Below are 20,841 nucleotides of genomic sequence, written 5' to 3'. Positions count from 1 at the left end.
ACAAAGCTCCAGGCCCAGACGGGATCCACCCGAGAATACTAAAAGAGCTCAGAGATGAAACAGCAGAGTTACTGCAGCATATTTGCAACCTGTCCTTGAGAACAGGGGTAATCCCGGAGGACTGGAAGATAGCGAATGTTACACCGATCTTCAAAAAAGGATCGAGAGGCGACCCGGGAAACTACAGACCGGTGAGCTTAACCTCTGTTCCGGGGAAGATGGTCGAATCAATGATCAGGGAAGGTATCAATGAGCATATAGAAAAAAATAATCTGATGAGATCAAGCCAGCATGGTTTCTGTAAAGGCCGATCATGCCAAACAAATCTACTGCATTTCTTTGAGGGGATAAGTAAGCAATTGGACCAAGGTGACCCAGTAGACTTTATATATCTAGATTTCCAAAAAGCCTTCGACAAGGTGCCCCATGAACGCTTACTGAAGAAACTGTGGAGTCACGGGGTGGAAGGGAACGTGTACAGATGGATCAAAAATTGGCTGGCGGACAGGAAACAGAGGGTAGGAGTAAAGGGGCACTACTCTGACTGGATAGGGGTCACAAGTGGTGTTCCGCAAGGGTCAGTGCTGGGACCATTGCTGTTCAATATATTTATTAATGATCTAGAAACGGGGACAAAGTGTGAAGTTATCAAGTTCGCGGATGACACAAAACTCTCCAGCAGGGCCAGAACTGTTGAGGAATGCAAAGAACTGCAGAGCGACCTGAACAAACTGAGTGAGTGGGCAAAAAAATGGCAGATGAGCTTCAATGTGGAGAAATGTAAGGTATTGCACATAGGGAAGGGGAACTCCATGTACAGCTATACGATGGGAGGGAGGGTACTCGGGGGAAGCAGCCAAGAAAAAGATCTGGGGGTATTGGTGGATAACACAATGAAGCAGGCGGCACAATGTGCAGCGGCCTCAAAAAAAGCGAACAGAATGTTGGGCATTATCAAAAAAGGTATCACTACCAGAACAAAAGAAGTTATCCTGCCACTGTATCGAGCAATGGTGCGCCCACATCTGGAATACTGCGTCCAATACTGGTCGCCATACCTCAAGAAGGACATGGCAATACTCGAGAGGGTCCAGAGGAGGGCAACGAGGATGATAAAGGTATGGAGAACCTTTCATATGCCGAACGGTTGGACAGGCTGGGGCTCTTTACCCTGGAGAAGCGGAGACTGAGAGGGGACATGATAGAAACTTATAAAATCATGAAAGGCATAGAGAAGGTGGAGAGGGACAGATTCTTTAGACTAGCAGGGACAACTAAAACAAGAGGTCATTCAGAAAAACTGAAAGGAGACAGATTCACAACGAATGCAAGGAGGTTCTTCTTCACTCAGAGGGTGGTGGACACCTGGAACGCGCTTCCCGGAGAGGTGATAGGACAGAGTACAATTCTGGGGTTCAAAAAGGGACTGGATGATTTCCTGGAAGCAAAGGGAATAACAGGGTACAGATAGAGGTTTACCTTACAGGACATTGAGCGAATAGGGTATGGATATTTTAGGTTAGATAGGGAACACTTTCAGGTCATGGACCTGGGGGGCCGCCGCGGGAGCTGACTGCCGGGCACGATGGACCCCTGGTCTGACCCGGCAGAGGCAACGCTTATGTTCTTATGTTCAATTATGGAATATTCTGGGATTGTCTGGAAATAAGAGGTGGGATAATATGATATTCATGGCTATTGTCCCTGCAGAAAAATGGGATCTGTATCCTATCTTTTCTTTATTTATTTTATTAAAAACTTCATGGAAATTGTATTTATGAACAATATTCATAATTTTTACTGCGCTCCTGCTCATTCATAGTTAACACTGTAGGCCTTGGCCTGTATTCGTAAAACCATCCTCCGTGCATAAAAATCCTTGTATTCCTCAGGTAGTTCATCCAGTGTCTTCAAAGCCCTGTCTAAGATCTGCACAGCTCTGGAGGCTGCTACTGGATCTTTGTTCCCGTATGTATCTGTTTTATCATAGCACTCAGAGGAAAGTTGTCTCCAGAAGACATTCACTGCCACACCAAACTCTTCTGCAATAGTATTGTGGAACCATAAAGCTATAGGAAGAGAAAGAAAAGAAAATGATTTTCACCCCGTCAGTAACTATGGAATAAAGATAAACGGTCAGCAATGTTCAGACACAAAGCTCATAAACATTTCCATTAATATCATAGGCAAGAAATTCAAACTCATTTTGAGGAAACATTCTTTACACCAATATATTGGTTCTGTTACAGAACATACTACCACCAGATACCAGCCATAGCTTATTCAGGAAATGTTTTCAAAGTGCAGTTGCATACATACTTGAAATCACAATACGAAACAAAGTACATTTTTGTACTTAATATGGACCTATCTACTGTGTACTTTGGACATTAAATTTTCAAGACTGTATGATACCAAAATTATAGCTTTGGTTCTAGCCCTGTGTTCCCCATGTTCAGAACATTTTTTTCTGTCTGTATGCTAAATGAAAAGATGGGGATATACCATGGTATGCCTCATATGTGTATTTTCATAGCCATGCCAAACTCTGTGTCATTGTAGACACGAGCTGAAGTCTTCTACCCAGTGTGCAGCAATGGCCAAAAAAGCAAACAGAAAGCTAGGAATTATTAGCAAAGGGATGGTAAATAAGACCTCACCTTGAGTATTGTGTTCAGTTCTGGTTGCCATATCGCAAAAAATATATAGCAGAATTAGAAAAGATTCAAAGAAGAGCGACCAAAATGATAAAGGGGATGAACTCATCTTGTATGAGGAAAGGCTAAAGAGGTTAGGGCTTTTCAGCTTGGAAAAGAGATGGCTAAGGGGATATGATTTCTGAATAGTGTAGAATGGGTGAAAATGAATCATTTTTTTCACTTTCAGAAAGTACAAAGTCCAGGGAACACTCAATGAAATTACATGGAAACAATTTAAAACAAATAGGAGGAAATATTTTTTCACTCAAAAAATCTACCCAGTAGTGCTACACCCTTAGAGATAGCTGGCAGGAATCTCTAAGCCTCACTAGCTGAAGATCGCCCCCTGATGGTGCTGAGAATACTGCTGCCCATCTTGACAGTCAGCAGCAGCAGCACCCTGAACTACCGAAGCCAGCACCTGTGCATACTCAATTTTCAGTGTAGGTACAAAAACTAAGCACAACATTTAAGAGAGAAAAACAATTTGGCCCGTTTTAAAAGTAATTTAAAAAGCATCCTTTTTAAAGATGCTTTTAACCTTTAAAATATGTTCGGTTTTTATATAAAATTCCTTTTCTAATTGCACTCTTTTTCTCTCTCTTTTCCTTTCTTTTTTTAATTCCCCATCCTATTGTTTTTAACATATATGTCTCTCTGAACTTTAAAAATACTTAATTGTAGTTCTATCCCTTCTCCCCTTTTGTATTATTTGGTCTATATGTCTAATTGTCTACCCCATTATTTTAAATTTTGTGTATTTATTTTAAGTTAAAGAGGGGCAGACATGAGAGAGAAAGCACTTGATGCCCACCTACTTTTTCTAAAGGTCCACCCATAATCTGCTGTCTGGCTACACTACTGGCGTGCCCATGTGTGCTTGCTTTATTCATAGAAAAAAATGCACGGACACTTGAAAACAATCTCTATGCATTATTTCCTGCCCTTTCCCCGGGAACATTTCTAAACATCTCCTCTAAATGTGGCTAAAATTATATACATTGTAGAGCAAAGCAAATACTCAATATGGTGCAATGTAAGCGGGTAAATCATGGCCTTTGACAACTGTCCTCTTTATGCCAACCAGGTTTTATTTTCCATCTGTATATACTACTATTTATTATTGCTATAGAACTACCAGATGCACGCAGCGCTGTACATTAAACACCCAAGAGACAGTCCCTGCTTGAAAGAGCTTATTTAATTATGAAAGACACACTGGATAAAACTGGTGAATCAATATATGTTGCTCATGTAGGGAAATACAAAGGGAGAAGAGGTAGAGAGGGAGGGGTAGGGTATATATGATAAGCACAGTAGCAGATATGCATATGCGTATGTGTGTTAAAACACATGTATTCTTGCTAATGAAGTGCCCCTCTGGTGTGCCAGGATGGAGAGACTCCTGGAGACACCTGTCAAAACACAGCAGTTCCAGTACTAGCCCCCCACTTCTGCTACTGCCCTCTTCCTCCCTCTGCTGTCTCCTCTAGCCCATCTGGACCAATGGATCCAGATAGCTAGTTCATGGGTTGAAGGAGAGAAAGACAGGTATACAGGAGCAGGAAGAGGGAGGAAAGAGCAGCACTAGTGCCACTGAACATGCACTTGGGCTACTGCAAGTGTTTTGCAGATAGATATCTGCTAGTACAGGGTGGGCAGCCTTAGTCCTCAAAGGTTGCAATCTATTTGAATTTTCAGGATTTCCCCAATGAATATGCATGAGATCTATTTGCAGGCAATGCCTCCATTGTATGCAAAGGCATCTCACGCACATTTATAGAGGAAATTCTGAAAATCCAACTGAGTTGCAGCCTGCGAGGACTGAGGTTGCCTATCCCTGTGCTAGTGTATATTAATTCATTTGTATTGCACCATTGTATTTAGTGGAAATGTTGGGGCACCCAATATATTCTCTGTCATGTTTCACTTCAGTGCACCAAAGTGGTTTGTTAGATCTATGACGTGGGCTTGTTTAGCACTTTCCTAAGATCCTGTCTCATAAACAAACCATCTCATGTAGCCTCCAGAAATGCACTAGCTTTCCCTTATATCACTTTTCAAAAGCAAGTCCCCCAGCAAGCGCCTGTGGCACAAGGAGAGAGCAGGATGCAGCTCCTCCTTTTTACTAATTCAAAGGTTTCTCTTTAGTCAGCCACAAGAAGTCAGCGGAACAGATAGGTCACTATCCTCCTTGAAAGCAGAGATACTATGGAGCTCATAATCAAAACTTAAAACACATCTAAAAATCCACCCAAGTCAGCACTTTGACGACTTAAAAGACAGGTCGTCCAAATGCTGATAATCAAACCAATTTTCTGGATTTGTTGCGGGATTTTTTATGCTTCTGAATGCCGCTGTGTGCCCAGAGCTGAAAGGGGCATATCTGGAGGAGTGGTTAGGACAGTATGTGGGCAGGATAGGGGCCAATCTAGACTTAGTCGTCGTGCAGGGATAATCGAATATTTTACTAAACATCTTGGATGAAACTTAAACATTGTGAGTTAGATGATGTAAAAACATGTATAAGTACCAAAAAGGTATCCAAAGTGACCAGATAAACCACTGCAGAGACAAAGTAAAGACCCTCACAAACTCCCCCAGTGTTTATTAACCCCCTCGCCCCCCTCCAAGATCAGAATAAAAAAGTACATACCTGTCTCCAGAACATCAGTACCTGGCATAGGAAAGCCTAGTAAGGGCTGAACATAGGTGTCTTAAATAGCCTGGGGGGTGGGCTAGTCAATCATAGAGAGGAGGACCCAGGCCCATAAGCCACTCTAATCACATTTATGGTGGAACATGTACATCCACCAAAATCCCTCCCCAAACCCTACTCTATTGCCATATAGGTGCCACCTGCAGCCATAAGGGCTATTGGAGTTGTAGACAGGTGGGTATAGTGGGTTTGGAGGATGTTTTGGGGGGCTCACCATAACTTATAAGGGAGTTCTGGTGAGATGCTTATCTGGTACCCTTTTTATGAAGCTCACAGCAGTGCCCTGTAAGGTGCCCCACTACTCTGCTGCCATGTCTGGGTGGCCAGTCCATTACAAGATTGGCCCCTCCCACGTCCAAATGGTCTTGTTCTGGGCATTTGGGACTTGGATGAAATTTTGGTCAAAAATGTGGTATAAGCACAGATGTCCTGGTGGCCTGGACATACAGATAAATAAACTATTTTCGGGGAAAAAAAATTCTAGACGTATTTTTCGAAAATGGAAAATACGCCCAAATCAGACTTAGACGTATGTTTTGATTATACCCCTCCACTTCAATATTGCTAACCAACCTGAGCAGGGACCTGAACAGCAGGACAAATCCACTGCTCAATATCATATCACTGGTCTGGCCCCAGAATCATCCAATGAAAGTTTGCCTAATTTTATTTATCAGTCTTACCTGGAATGAACAGCACATCTCCTGCTTCAAGGCAGCATTCATAGTGCCTGGCTTTTGAAAAAAGTGGATATTTATTTAGATCTGGGTTGTCTATGTCTAATACTTCTGATTTGTCTCCTGAGAAAGAGAAGAAGAAAAAATATTTGTCATATAAAAGTCTATAGAACATTCTGTTGCCTAATACAAATATTTTTCTCATCAATATGAAAGCAAGCTCTGCCTATTCTCCTATCACTAATAGCTCCACCTCCCATGCAAGCTTCTTTAAGCCCTCCAATCTATACCAGTCAGTCTTTTGGAATGGACATTTGGAGCTGAAGTCAATCACTTCCTCTGAACAGCAGCAGAAGCCAAAGTCCACTTAGGCTGAAATACATGGGCCCAGTTGTGTCACTGACAAATTGTGGCTCTTGATGGAGCTCATTTTGTTGCAAGCTTAGTTCAAAATGTCAATCTTAAACTAGAAAAACTGCAAAAGCAAACAGTAGCTCCAATTTTAACTGTTTTTATCACAAATACTAAACTGGATGTTTCCATAAATAGAAACACACTGCATTCAGTAAGGAAAAGGCTCTAAGGCAGGTGAAACTACTAAGTTTTATTCTGCCCTAGCCCATCAGGATAAGAATAAATATACTCTGGCTTGGTTATCATTATGGGTTTGGAAGGGTGGCTTATAAGTAAATAAATTAAAGCATGACAGTAACGGGTTGGTCTCCATATGGGTTATTTTTGTGGATTCTATAACCAGAATGAGTTATTGTAAACAGTTACATAGTCATGAATGGGCACAGACCAACCCATTTTTTCTTCGGGATCACCCAGCCTAGGGGCCCATGAGGTCCCTGAAAAACATTGGTGGTGGCATCTCACTCCTCTCCTCTACCCCAAATCTGCATCTGCACCTCCAGAGGGCCATGGCCCGGCATTTGCCCATCTTTCTCTGAAAAATACCTCCTCCTTCCTTGGACTTCCCTCAGAGCCGGGGGAGAAGGAAGTCATAGAAACATGATGGCAGATAAAGGCCAAATGGCCAATCCAGTTTGCCCATCTGCAGTAACCATAATCTCTTCCTCTCTCTAAGAGATCCCACATTACTATCCCAGGCTTTCTTGAAATCAGATAGTCTCTGTCTCCACCACCTCTAGCGGGAGACTTTTCCACGCATCTACCACCCTTTCTGTAAAAAAGTATTTCCTTAGATTACTCTGGAGCCTATCACCTCTTAACTTCATCCTATGCCCTCTCATTCCAGAGCTTCCTTCAAATGAAAGAGACTCGACTCATGCACATTTACATCAGGTTGGTATTTAAAAGTCTCTTATCATATCTCCCCTCTCTCGCCTTTCCTCCAAAGAATACAGATTGAGATCTTTAAGTCTGCACCCATATGCCTTATGACGAAGACCACGCACCATTTTAGTAGCCTTCCTCTGGACTGACTTCATCCTTATTTTATATCTTTTTGAAGGTGCGGCCTCCAGAATTGTACACAATATTCTAAATGAGGTCTCACCAGTCTTAAACAGGGGCATCAATACCTCCTTTTTCCTACTGACCATACTTCTCCCTATGCAACCTAGCATCCTAGCTTTCGCCGTCACCTTTTCAACCTGTTTGGCCACCTTAAGATCATCACATACAATCACATCCAAGTCCCGCTCTTCTGCCGTGCACATAAGTTCTTCACCCCCTAAACTGTACTATTCTCTCGAGTTTTTGCAGCCCAAATGCATGACCTTGAATTTCTTAGCATTAAATTTTAGCTGACAAATTATTTCAGACCTTTCTTCAAGCTTCGCCAGGTCTTTCTTCATGTTATTCACACCATCCTGGGTGTCTACTCTAATTGCAGATTTTGGTATCATCCGTAAAGAGGCAAATCTTACCCAACAGCCCTGCAGTAATATCGTTTATAAAAATGTTTAAATAGAATAGGCCCAAGAAAAGAACCTTGAGGCACACCATTTGTAACATCCCTTTCCTCAGAGCAATCTCCATTGATCACTACCCTCTATCGCCTTCCACTCAACCAGTTCTTGACCCAGCTTATCACTTTGGGACCCATCCCAAGGGCACTCAGTTTATTTATAAGACATCTGTGTGGAACACTGTCAAAGGCTTTGCTAAAATCTAAATACTTACTCCAAATAATCACAGAATTTCTAACATAAATATGCTAATAATTATGTGAAGTGCTCAGACCTGCAACCAAAACTATTCAGTGTAAATACTAAACTGGGGTTGCCATTGGGACCATCATTGCCTTCACCATCCCAAACCGCCACATCTAGCGCTTTCCCTCTATCCAATTTTCTTGTCATCCAGTCAAAGAAATTGATCAGATTTGTCTGACAAGACCTACCTCTAGTGAATCTTTTACAAAGGTGCAGGAAAAAGTATCCTTAGCACACCATTGTTCCCGGGTGTTAAATCCACTTTCTACCACAGCAGTAAAATGGCCAACTTCCCATTTTTTATAATTAACAGCCACTCACTAATGCTTCCATTAGCATGTGAGCACTTGTTGACACCCCTTTTTTGTAGGCAGTAAAGGTTCATGTGCTTATCAGTTAGCGCACGGTGCACCAAATGATCAGTCTGGCATGCCCACTGTCCGCCCAACATCATATTCCCTCTGCCATAAAAATTAAAATATTTAAGACTTCCTGTGGTAAGTCCTTTTAAGCTGTGGTAAGCATATATTAGGACTTACCACAGCTTAGTAAAAAGACACCTTAGTCTTTAATTGCATTTCTCAGTACATGAACATAAAATTTGCCACTGCTGGGTCAGACCAGTGGTCCATCGTGCACAGCAGTCTGCTCACACGGCAGCCCTTAGGTAAAAAACAATTTCTTCTCTTTCTCCAAACAGAGCACAGACACTTCTTGTACTACAGTATTTTTCTTTATCACAAAGTCTGCTTTTCTTGCTTCTAGAAACAAGGTGCCTGCAACGATAAAAACTCAAACACACTAGCAGCTGCCCTGTTTCAGAGTCTGAGAGTAAGTGATCTATTCGAAGCCTTTCAGGATTGCAGCACTGAAGTTCAACTGTCTAAGATTTATCTTAGTACCACGCCTCTCCTGAAGTGTCTTGTGAATGTGGAGACTATGCTGGTCTCCGATGTGGGAATCACATGCTTGTTTAAGTTTACATTATCCAGATGTCTTGCTCTATTCTCGTGCTCTGTTTATCACTAAGGATGTCCTTACCACCCATACAAACATCTATCCCTAATATTTTCTGGCATACTGTTCGTGAATTGCTCCAAATCTGTTAAATTAAGGTACTATACAAGTCCTTTTGGATTAAGAAACTGGAGTATTTCCAGATATATATCTATTTTATATTTTGTTATTTTAACATTTGTACATGACTTTTATCCCTGATGTGGACGATACAATGAAACATAGACAGACACCTTTGGCTTTTAATCAATCTCAGCTTTTTTTGTCTTTTGTGTATATACAGATTTTAGTATAAAAATTTAAAAAAGTTTTAAAAACAATTTTATTCTTTATTTCCTTGTTGTTTCGCTTAGCTCTCAATCATGACTTCAGTCTAGACTTTACCCATAACACTCTTGTTCAGAGGTTAGGTCTTTAGAGGTCCAAGGATCATGTTCTCTTACTCATTCTCTCTGACGTCAAGCAAGCAACGATATTCCAGTGCTTCGTCAGTACTATTAGTAATCATTTTAATTCAAAATATAATTAATCCAACCTCCCCCTCCCAGGTTTTCCACTGCTGCATATTCACTGGTGACATTCTGCAAGGTCACTAACCTGAAACTTTTTTGAATTTGTAGCTAGAGAGAAAACTGGACACCCCCACCCCCACCCCTGTTCATCTCCACCCAGTATTCTCACCAGTTTTTTCTTTTTTTTTTCCAGAAACGTATTTTCTGATAGTATTTCTGTCTTCTGATATACAACAACATATTATCATCCAAATTCACAGAGCACCTGCTATCCATCATCAGAAACATCAAATCAAGATATCAAATTACAGCACCTCTGCCATGGGAAACTCTGGACAATGCAATAAATGATTTTGTACCTTGAGGAAGTCTTTTAGGTTTGCTATCATTTACATTCTCACTTTATATGGAACCCAGAAATAATAGCTATATATCAAGTTTATGCATTCAGTTTCAATTTTCTACTGCTAGTCACCTCTATTGATAACATGTCCCCATTATTTTTAAAACCTCTCATCTGCAATGACAAGCAATTCACTTTCCCATTTTACAAACAGCTGTCACCCTTGCTGCTGCCAAAAAAGGGCAGCTCACTTAACCATAATTACTACAACAACTTTCCTTCCTCCTCTATTTTGGAAATTGTTGTTCACTTTGGGTCCAAATTAGTGATCTCTGTATGAACTGGTCTTTGTATAGCAAATTAAGAAAAATGCCTGACCGTGTCATGCTGTAGGAAGCATTCTGAACTTTCAGATGCTTGTGTAAAAGGGGCTGTGCTTTCTAGCTCAGATGAAATACATTTTCTGGCTATATCTTCTTGTCAGAAGAATAAGGAGAAAATCTAGGCAGCAATTAGTGGCCCTAGTGACTAATGAATAGTGAGATTTCTAAAGACCAAAACCAGCAATCCACATAGGAAAATAAACAAACATGATTGTTGTAATTGCCTGGGTCTCACCGCATCTGGGTAGGTAGAACCCAGCGTTATCCTCTAATAGTTGTTGGCCATTGATTTCATGAGTCGGGTTGCCTATGAGTTTTAGGGCTAGAGAGGTAGCTCTTCTGCTGTAGCCGTTAGCAAGAAATGTGTTCTGGAAGGTGTCCTTTTCTTTCTGAAAACTGTCCGGGTTGCAAACTCTTTGCTCTGTTTTCTAGTGTGCGTAGAACCCCTCTTTTTTTGTGGCTGGGTGGTGAAAGGAGTGCATGCAGATAATGGTTGGTATGGGTAGGTTTCTGTATACTGTGTGTCCCAGGCTTCCATCTGACCGTTTTCTGATCATTAACATCCAGAAAGGTAGTCTGTCTTCATGGTGAATTTTATATTGGATTGTTGAACTTCAGTGCTGCAATCCTGAAAGGCTTCTAATAGATCACTTACTCAAGCCTAAACTGTGGATCCGCTATGTAGATGATACTTTTGTCATCTAGCCCCAAGGATAGGAAAGCCTCTGTGAATTTCTAAACCATCTGAATAGTGGCCACGCCAACATAAAGTTCACTATGGAGACCGAGACCAATGGATGCCTTCCTTTTCTGGATGTAATGATCAGAAAACGGTCAGATGGAAGCCTGGGAGACACAGTATACAGAAAACTCACCCATACCAACAACTATTTGCATGCAGAGTCCCATTACCACCCAGTCACTAAAAGAGGGGTTCTACTTACACTAGTAAATAGAGCACTAAGAGTTTGCAACCCGGGCAGTCTTCAGAAGGAAAAGGACACGCTCCAGGACACATTTCTTGCTAAAAGATATAGCAGAAGGGCTACCTCTCTAGGCCTAGAACTCATGGGCAACCAGACTCATGAAATCAACGTCCAACAACCATTAGAGGACAATGCTTGGTTCTAACTACCCAGACGTGGTGAGACCCGGACAACTGCAACAATCACAAACACACATGCCCAAAGCTAATTAAATACTTACTGTACCCATTAAATATAGATAGGCTGCATCCCGAGGACTGTACAACACTACGCGCTTCCTTCCTGTCACCTGGATTAATAAATTATCCATCACCTGAAAGTCAAACAAAGTGGCTTTTTATGTCTATCTTCCAATCTTCCACCCTAGATGGCAAGTTCTAATCAGCCCATCCAACAGAATCCAGTAATGTGTTTTTTTATGGCCAGCTGGAGTATTCTCTAGGAATTTGTTTCAGTTAGTATTAGAACCTTCTCCCTTGAAAAATGTTTGTTCATCAACAGAGAACAATGTTTCTGTAGTGAGATGGATAAGTTACCAGATTTCTAGGCCCTTTAGAGACCTTTTCCACACAATGGTTTGGTGTTGAAATTGATGTGGTGATAGGAGGTTGGAGATGTGAAGTTGTCCATTTTTGATTTGCAATGAATGGTATCAATGTCATTCGCCACTTCACCCAGCATCAAAACTGATTACAGCCTGTACTGGGGAAACTGTGCATTGTACAAAGGAGTTAATACTTCACTCTCTTGGGGATACATTCATAGATGCCTTAATCTGATGTTACCCCAGTTTTAAAGAATAGAATGTGCTGGCAAAATAGTGGAAAAGGCAGTGGGTACCCATATAGGACAGACTAGATGATGGTCAGGCAGGGTTTTAGCCAGGATCAGAGGCAAATCAGTGTTTATTCCCATTTAAATAGGAATGAATGAAGTAGTCTCACAGGTGCTGCTAGATCTTTCTAGCATTTTTAACCAGGTTGATTATGATTAGCTATTTAATCAATGTGGTCATCCAGGTCTATTCTATATGGTTAAAATAATTTCTATTTGATAAGGAATACACAAAAGGTCACTTGAACATTAATGTTATCCCTAGCAGGCTGCAACATTACATAGTTTTGTAACTGGAAATGCACCGCGATCCCTAGACCATCTGTGATAAATAATCATGTAAAATTTGAATTAAATTATGGAAACAAACTGCTAGAGCGGCTAGTCTGAAAATATTTGCGTAATACAGTTATTTAGAAATCATCAAAATTCTGGTTAATGATGTTTTCTGTGTATACTTCCTATGATCTCACAGACCGCATATAAATTAACAAAGGGCTGCAGGTTACCCACTCCTAAGCTATTGATGCTTTTCATTTTGCTCCTAATCCCTTGTACCATAGAAATCAGAATATGTGAAGTTTAGATAATCATAAACACCTTAAAAATAGATAATCAAACCATGTACACCAAAACAGGAATTATAAAATAATAGAGAAATATGACAATGTATACAGTAAACTGAAGTTTGGAAACCTAGAGCCTACTTTATTAAGTTTTATTCTTATGAAGGAAGGAGCAGGCCAATAACCAGGGAAGCTGGGGTTCAAATCTCACTGTGGGCAAGCCACTTAACCCTTCATTGCCTCGGGTACAAAACTTAGGGTCAGACTTACTAAAATATATTACTTAACTAATGTACGTTATATCCAAATCCATGGAGACATAATTGGGAGGGGAGCTGCATTCAAAGCAATTGTCACAATAGCCTTTTATTTCTAAAACATACTTTTTTTTAAATTTCAGACATTTAAATTATAGGGAAACAGTAAGCTCAGCACCCAAAGTGACATTGTCCATCCAGTTGATAGTATCTCCCCCCTCCCCCTCACTAAATGAGATAAATCTTTCATTCAAGCAAAATATGGACCATCTTACCTTGAGGAATGTTCTAGTATGTTGGACTGCAAATGCATTAATATCTTTCTACATTTTCCTAATTCAAGAAGAGTGCTTGATTTCTATAGGTTTTTTTTAGTTGCCTGTAGTACCCTCCCATTATCCCAACTACTTTCTGTGCTCGATGATGATGCAACAAAATATGCCTCATCATTCTCCATCAATTTTGTGCTGCTAAGTAAAGCAGCCAGTGATGACACACAGTTCATTCTGTTCCAGCTTTCTAACATCATGGTCTAGTAGAAGTGGACAATTCTAGTAGCAGTAGAAAACCTTTCTTCAATATAAACTAGCAAACTTACAATTTTCTGACTTTGGAAGTATTTTCTCCTGGCTGGAAAATCAGTTGCCTTAACATTACCCTTTAATTACCAGCTGTATAAGACTAATATTGCTAAAAGAGAAACATAATACACAGTGATTAAACTAGCAAAGATAATGTGAATATCTGCATACATCATAATGGGTCCAGAGTTGTAGGCTTGGTGAGCTGATTCGGAAAACACTGGAGAAGAATTGCTCCTTTTCAAAGAATTCAGGTATCTTGATATCTTCTGCCAGTGTGGGAAACTGCTTCCTAATATCAGCAACATCCTATCATATGAAGAGAACGAAGCAACAGAGGTTGGTCTAATATGCATAATGAGAGGATACATCACGAAGTGGTATGTATATATATATATATATATATATATATATATATATTACATTACATTAGGGATTTCTATTCCGCCATTACCTTGCAGTTCAAGGCGGATTACAAAAGAATTATCCAAAAGAACTTACAAAAAAAAAAAAAATTGGTCATTTTCAAAAAGAGTGAGAAATGGGTAAGGTTATTAGTTTGGGGTAGTTGGCTTTAGTGAGAGGTGGAGTTTGAGACTTGCGGTATTATTTATTTTCTAAAAGTCTTGTAGTTGAGGGATGCTGTCAGTAGATTGGCGATTTGGTTGTCTAGTTTGGCTGCTTGAGTGGCCAGGAGGCCATCATATAGTTTTTTCCGTTTGACCTCCTTAATTGGGGGGTATGAGAATGGGGTGTGAGTTTTCCTATGTCTGGTTGCGGTGTTGTGGATGAGGCGGTTATTCAGGTAGTTTGGACTGTCTCCGTATAAAGTCTTAAATAGTAGGCAGTAGAATTTAAATTGTATTCTTGCTGGGATTGGAAGCCAGTGCGATTGGAGATATGCTTCTGTAATATGATCATGTTTCTTTAATGAGTAGATGAGTCTTAGTGCTGTGTTTTGGATAGTTTGTAGTTGTTTTGTTATGGTTGTAGGGCATGGGAGGTAGAGGATATTACAGTAGTCAAGTAGGCCTAGTATTAAGAACTGAACTATGAGCTGGAATTGAGTTTTCTCGAAGAATTTCTGAACTTGTCTTTAAGTTTCTCATGACTAAGAATTACTTTTGTATTGTTTTATTGATTTGCGGTTGCATGGTGCAGCATCTGTCGATAGTTATTCCTAGCAGTTTTAGGGTGGTTTGTATGGGGTAGTTGATTGCGTTGATTTCAATGTTGGTTATGGTTGGTATTTTGTTGTTTTCTAGGAGGATGAATTTCGTTTTATCTGGGTTCAATTTCAGTTTGTGATCTTTCATCCAGGTTGCTATTGATTTTAGTGTTTGGTATATTGTGTTCGTCATGGAGAGTTCAGGTTGATCGAAGGGCATGAGAATGGTAATGTCATCGGCATAGCTGTAGGAGGTTATGCCTTGTTTGTCCAGGTGAGAGCTGAGGGAGGCTGTATAGAGATTGAAGAGAGTCGGGGATAGAGGGGATCCTTTATTTTTATATACCGCCATACCACAAACAGTTCTAAGCGGTTTACAAAGGAAGAGACTTTATACAGACAGCGACTTTACAGAGAACTTTTGAAATTACATTGGCATGCTAAGTTTAGTCAGGTTTATCTGGAAGTGTTTTGGAAGTACATCAGGTTGAAGTGGGGTCAGAGAAATCTGTCAAAGAGATAAGTTTTTATTGACTTTCTAAACGTTTGGTACGAAAGTACATTTGAGATGAAGTTGGTTAAGCATTGTCTGCTTTGAATGATAGTGTTCTATCAAGGTATCTCTTGTAGGTGCAGCCCTTTAGGGATGGAAAAGCGAACAAGTAAGTACTGCGTGTATTAGTTGTGCCTGGGAATTCGAACTGTTGAGACAGATAGGATGGGGATGAACCTGTCATGGTTTTGAAGCAGAGGCAAGCAAACTTAAAAATGACCCTTGCTTCCACAGGCAGCCAGTGCACTTTCAATTTCAATTGATGCTGAAATGTCCAATGGTGTGATGTAAGAACAGCATAGGCTAATAACTAATTCAAACTGAAGGAAAAAGCCTCAGATAAAGGTCCTCCCACCTCCACCGAAGTGGTTTGCTAAAGGTGGTTGAGCGGTCACCTCATTGGCAAAAAACCTTCAATGAAAATAAAAGCTTTATGCTGTGTTATTTGCTAGCGAAAACAAAAGATAGAAGAAAAAACTTTTCCACTTATCTTCCGCTGATCAATGGAAAACAATAGGAGAGGGACAAAGTAATTTTTAAGTCTACTCCCCAAGCTCGCCAATGACTGCAAATGTACATCAGGATATAGATCCAAAACATAGTGAGTATAGTAGTGAAGCCCGGGCTCCTGATCTTCCTCCAAAGTCCATGCTATTTTTTATGTCATGTCTGGATGTTAGAATACACAAACACAAGATGCAAACACATTCGCATAGAGTCCGGGTTTGAACTTCAAATAACTACCTTTCGTGCATCTTCCCCTAGTGAGCGCAAGTAATATTTTTCTTCCTTTAATAGACAGGAAAAATAAACACCATTAGCATTAAAAATATATATTCTTAATCCTATCTCAGCAGACCAATTAAAGGCTGATCAAAAATTTATGCACCAAACTGCTATTAAAGCTTGTAAGTGAGTGGTGTGCCCTTTCTACCATTGCTGCCCGCTGGTTGCTTGAAGGCAGGTAACTAAGAACAGACATTTTACTGATACCAGGGGACCAAAGGAGAGAAACCCAAGCTGTTCTGCCTAGAGATTTAAGCTGTTCGTGGTAAGATGACATATTTGATTCATAGCAAACATACAGATTCATTTTAGTCTGTTAGAGGTATATAGAGTTTGATGCATTTGATTGTATTTTGAGTAGGTACTACTTATTCCTTAGGCCGCTAATTTAATAACACTTAGGGCTCCATTTCCTAAGGTATGCTAGCGTTTATAGCATGCGCTAACCCCACAGAACTAACACCAGCTCAATGCTGGCATTAGCATCTAGCACGCGGGGCAATGCAGCATGCGCTAAAAACGCTAGCGCACCTTAGGGCTCCTTTTACAAAGGTGCGCTAGCGGTTTAAGCACATGCACCGGATTAGCGTGTGCTAGCTGAAAATCTACCGCCTGCTCAAAAGGAGGTGGTCCCGGCTAGCTAGTAAAAGGAGCCCTTAGAGATTACTATATATAATTGCCCATAGTATGCCCATAAGTAAAAACTTTTTAGAGCTCCAAGAAGAAACAGTCACTATTAAGTTTGCCTACTCAGGAATAAAGTATGCTAGAGCTCCCTTGGTAGCTGTGAGACTTTTGCCTCTGTGTACCTGCTGCTCTATGACTTTCAGACTCATTTTGCATCACAAAATCACTTCTCACACTCAAATACTTGTGGTTGGAGCTGGTTGTGCTGCAGCACATCACTCATGCACTAGAATCAGGGCAATATCATTGCAGAATTGATGGACCTCTAGGTACCAGCTTTAGTTACAACAGGATGAATGAAAAAGTAGGGAGGAAATGGGCCTTTGAGAAGGTTCCTAGTAAAGCTTCAGACCCCTCCCCACCACAGAGACCAGGCCTGCTACAGTAAATCCTCACCAAATCCTTCTCTGCCTCACTATCTCACGAAAATGGTCAGTCGCCATCCTGCTCAGAAAGCAGCACGCAACGGGCAGGATTGTGGGAGGAGAGAAAACAACAAACTCATTTCATCACTTTCAGTTTCTGCAGGGTGAAAGAGCTTTGTGAAGGCAGGTGTGCACGTGTGTATTTACAACAGAAAATATGGTGTACTACATGAGCTTCCAAGACTACAGATAATGTCAATTATGCTTAAAAAGAAAGTAAGAGATCATTTTATAACAGAATTTATAAAGCATTTCCAAAATGCAGCAATTTTATAAGGGCAACACAGGCACCTGAGTACCTTTGTCAAATGCGTTCCAGAACTATCCCCAGTAATGCACAAATTTGCACCTGCCCTGAGGCATATTCAAGTACATTTATATTTAAATCTTTTTATTGTTGAACAAATCAAAGAATACAACAGTATAGACAATTCTGCTATAGAAACATGGTTCAACAAATACAGTTTTTAAGTAGAATCCTAGAAAACCCATCCATCCTCCCAACCAGAAACCCTCCCCAACCCATGCGCTACAGACACTCCTCGTCCCTGTGCACCACTAAGCAACTACTTATTAAGGATCTGACTTCGAGCCAAAGGTGACAAAGTGAACCAAAAGGGTTTCCAGACCGCTTGGAATTTCTGTCCCTGTTAAAGCACTCCATCATCACAAACTGAATTAGATAAGAACACCATAACTGTTCTTTAGAGGGCTCAGGATGGATCCATTGCTGCAAGATGCTGCGGAGAGCCACGAGTACAGTCCATTGAAGAAATTGCATCAGGCCTATTTTCCTAGGATGAGGTCTAGGTAAAATCCCAAATAGGATGGAGACTGAAGATGTAACAGAGGTCTGCCATATGTTTGAAACAAATTCTAAAACCTTCTTCCAAAATAAGGCAATCTTGCTACACATCCAAAGCACGTGGCCTAGGGATGCTTCTGGGTAGCCACACTTTGGACAGGTGGCCGTAGTGACTACATGGAAATGAAAAGCTTTATTGGGGGAAACATAGTCTCCAAATGATTTTATATTGTAACTCCCATAAACAACAAACAAAAATTGACCCTTAATACTCCACAGACCCGAAGGTCAATCAAGACAGGAACAAAAACACTATGGAGATGACGATGTCCAAGATGCAGGTCTTTATTGAAAATACAGTCAATTAATCCACATGACAAAATGTCAAAGACCCATAAAGTCATGTTGAATCTGAGATATTTTAATTTGATGATTGCTTGAGAAAGCATATCCTCCGGGAGAGGTATGGACAAATCTCTGGCTCATTTGAGGGATATAAGAGCCAGATCCGCCATAGGAGAGTGCTCTTTCAGATGCATATGATAAAATTTCAGCGGGACATGGCCCTGCGAGCCAAAGGTAAAACACCGATGACAAAAGCTCTTGCACTTCAGTTGTCATGAATGTCCTTGGAAGAGAAACGATATAGTGTCTCAGTTGCAAATAGGCAAAATAGTTCCTGGAGGCCAAATTAAATTCTCTCTTTAGTGTCTCAAAAGAGTTCAGAGTCATCCTCACTCAACAGGTGAAACAGGTAGTCAATGCCCTTCTTAGTCCAGTGGGAAAACGCGGCCCTTTCACAACCAGGCTTAAACTTTCCATTACCCTGATCGGCAAGAAGGGAGTAGAGTTAGAGGGAATGCCATGGAAATGACAGACTCACCTCCACACCCATTTCAGGGGTTGAAAAAGGACACAGGTGGGGCCTCAGCTAGGTTCCAGCGAGTCCATGGAGTGTAGGTAGGCATTAAAATGTTCAGGATGCATCAAGGATAGTTCTACAGTGGTGCAAGTAAAATCCTGAGTACCCCGAAATCAAATTATTGATGTGCCGCATACCACAGCCTCTTAACAAATATCTCAAGTTCACTATGCTCATGCCCCCCCTTATCCAGGAGAAACCAAATCTATTTTAAGGAGAGGTGAGCCCTCTTGTCTTTCCAAAGATAAGGCCACAGCAGCCTGGACAATCTCCACTCATCAGCTCTTGAAAGGTACAACGGAAGCATCTGAAATGGGTAAAGCCATTGCAGTTGTTCAGGTATATGTTATGTGTGAACATCATAATTTCACCCCTGCTCTGCTCAAAATACCCCACCCCCGGAATGCCTCTGCATTCTCTATGGAACACATTATTTCTCATATGTAACAGGTGTTTTACATAGATAGCAGGACTGATCAGATATACAAGTAGGAATGCCAGAGGCATACGGATATGCGATGCCATGCAACAATGCAGGGACAAAACAGCTTTCCTAGGCTGCAGCATTCTGAACCCATGGCAAACATTTCAAACTCTTATATGGCAAACCCTGAAACAAAGCATTACAGTAGTCAATCCGTGATATATCGTAATACAGGCAAAAAGCAACTTAACCAAATCAAAAGACTTCAAAAGAGTCTGACCCGAATTTAGATAAATCTAATGCTCACTCTATTGACAAGATCAATAAAATGAGAGTAAAGTATCGTGTGAGACTTTGGATTTGCTGGATATCTGGAGAGTTCTTCATCCAGAGGAGTGAGATTTCACTCATAAAATACATAAGAATAGTCCTACTGGGTCAAATCAACAGTCCACGTAGCCCAGTATCCTGTTTCAAACAGTGGCCAATCCAGTACTTGACAGAAACCCAAAAGCTCATTTGTCTTGTTCACATAGTACACGTTCACAGAATGATTATCTTTTACTCTCTAGGCAGGGGTGTCAAATGTTGGTCCGAGAGACACAATCCAGTCGGGTTTTCAGGATTACCCCAATGAATATGCATGAGATATATTAGCCTACAATGAAAGCAGTGCATGCAAATAGATCTCATGCATATTCATTGGGGAAATCCTGAAAACCTGACTGGATTGTGGCCCTCGAGGGACTTTGTCACCCCTGATCTAAAGCAGTGGTTCCCAACCCTCTCCTGGAGGACCAGAAGGCCAATCGGGTTTTCAGGCTAGCCCTAACGAATTTGCATGAGAGAGATTTGCATATAATGGAAGTGACAGGCGTGCAAATTTGCTCCATGCAAATTCATTAGGGTTAGCCTGAAAACCCGAATGGCCTGCTGGTCCTCCAGGACAGGGTTGGGAACCACTGATCTAAAGGATGATGCAGATGAAGACAGCACATTCCATAAATGTTATAAACAGGGCTGTGGAGTCAGTACATTAAATCTCTGATTCCAGCTCCTCTATTTTTCTACTGTACGACCACAAGAAATACTGTAAGGGAATTTACCTCAGAAATAAAGTACTCTTTGTGTTTTTCTTCTGTAGCTCGCTGTACGAATGCATCAAAAGGCAAGGATCTGAAACATAGGAAAGCTGTTCTATGAGGGAAGGCAAAATGCAAAATGAATTGATACTAATCCAGGAAGCTTGGTGTTCTTAGGTGTTTAGAGCATGATACATTTCATACTGTGGACTGAGCACTTGTGAAGCCCCCT

The 20,841-nt window shown here is 40.9% G+C and overlaps 1 protein-coding gene across 1 annotated transcript in view; it reads right to left on the bottom strand.

Annotated features, from left to right (window-relative positions):
* Positions 1-1,733: 1,733 nt before the first annotated feature.
* Positions 1,734-20,841, bottom strand: part of TYW5 (tRNA-yW synthesizing protein 5) — a 30,168-nt gene continuing 11,060 nt past the window's right edge. The window contains exons 3-8 of the mRNA XM_033944974.1: positions 20,634-20,703; positions 16,223-16,267; positions 13,929-14,066; positions 11,745-11,832; positions 6,102-6,218; positions 1,734-2,069 (exon numbers count right to left, since the gene is read on the bottom strand). Coding sequence (XP_033800865.1) covers positions 1,813-2,069; positions 6,102-6,218; positions 11,745-11,832; positions 13,929-14,066; positions 16,223-16,267; positions 20,634-20,703 — 715 coding nt within the window. The 3' untranslated portion in view covers positions 1,734-1,812. The remainder of the gene's footprint in view (positions 2,070-6,101; positions 6,219-11,744; positions 11,833-13,928; positions 14,067-16,222; positions 16,268-20,633; positions 20,704-20,841) is intronic.

Source organism: Geotrypetes seraphini, chromosome 5, assembly GCF_902459505.1.
Source record: "Geotrypetes seraphini chromosome 5, aGeoSer1.1, whole genome shotgun sequence".
Lineage (NCBI taxonomy): Eukaryota > Metazoa > Chordata > Amphibia > Gymnophiona > Dermophiidae > Geotrypetes > Geotrypetes seraphini.
Note: the sequence above shows the minus strand (reverse complement) of the source record. Positions and strands in the feature narration are given on the sequence as shown.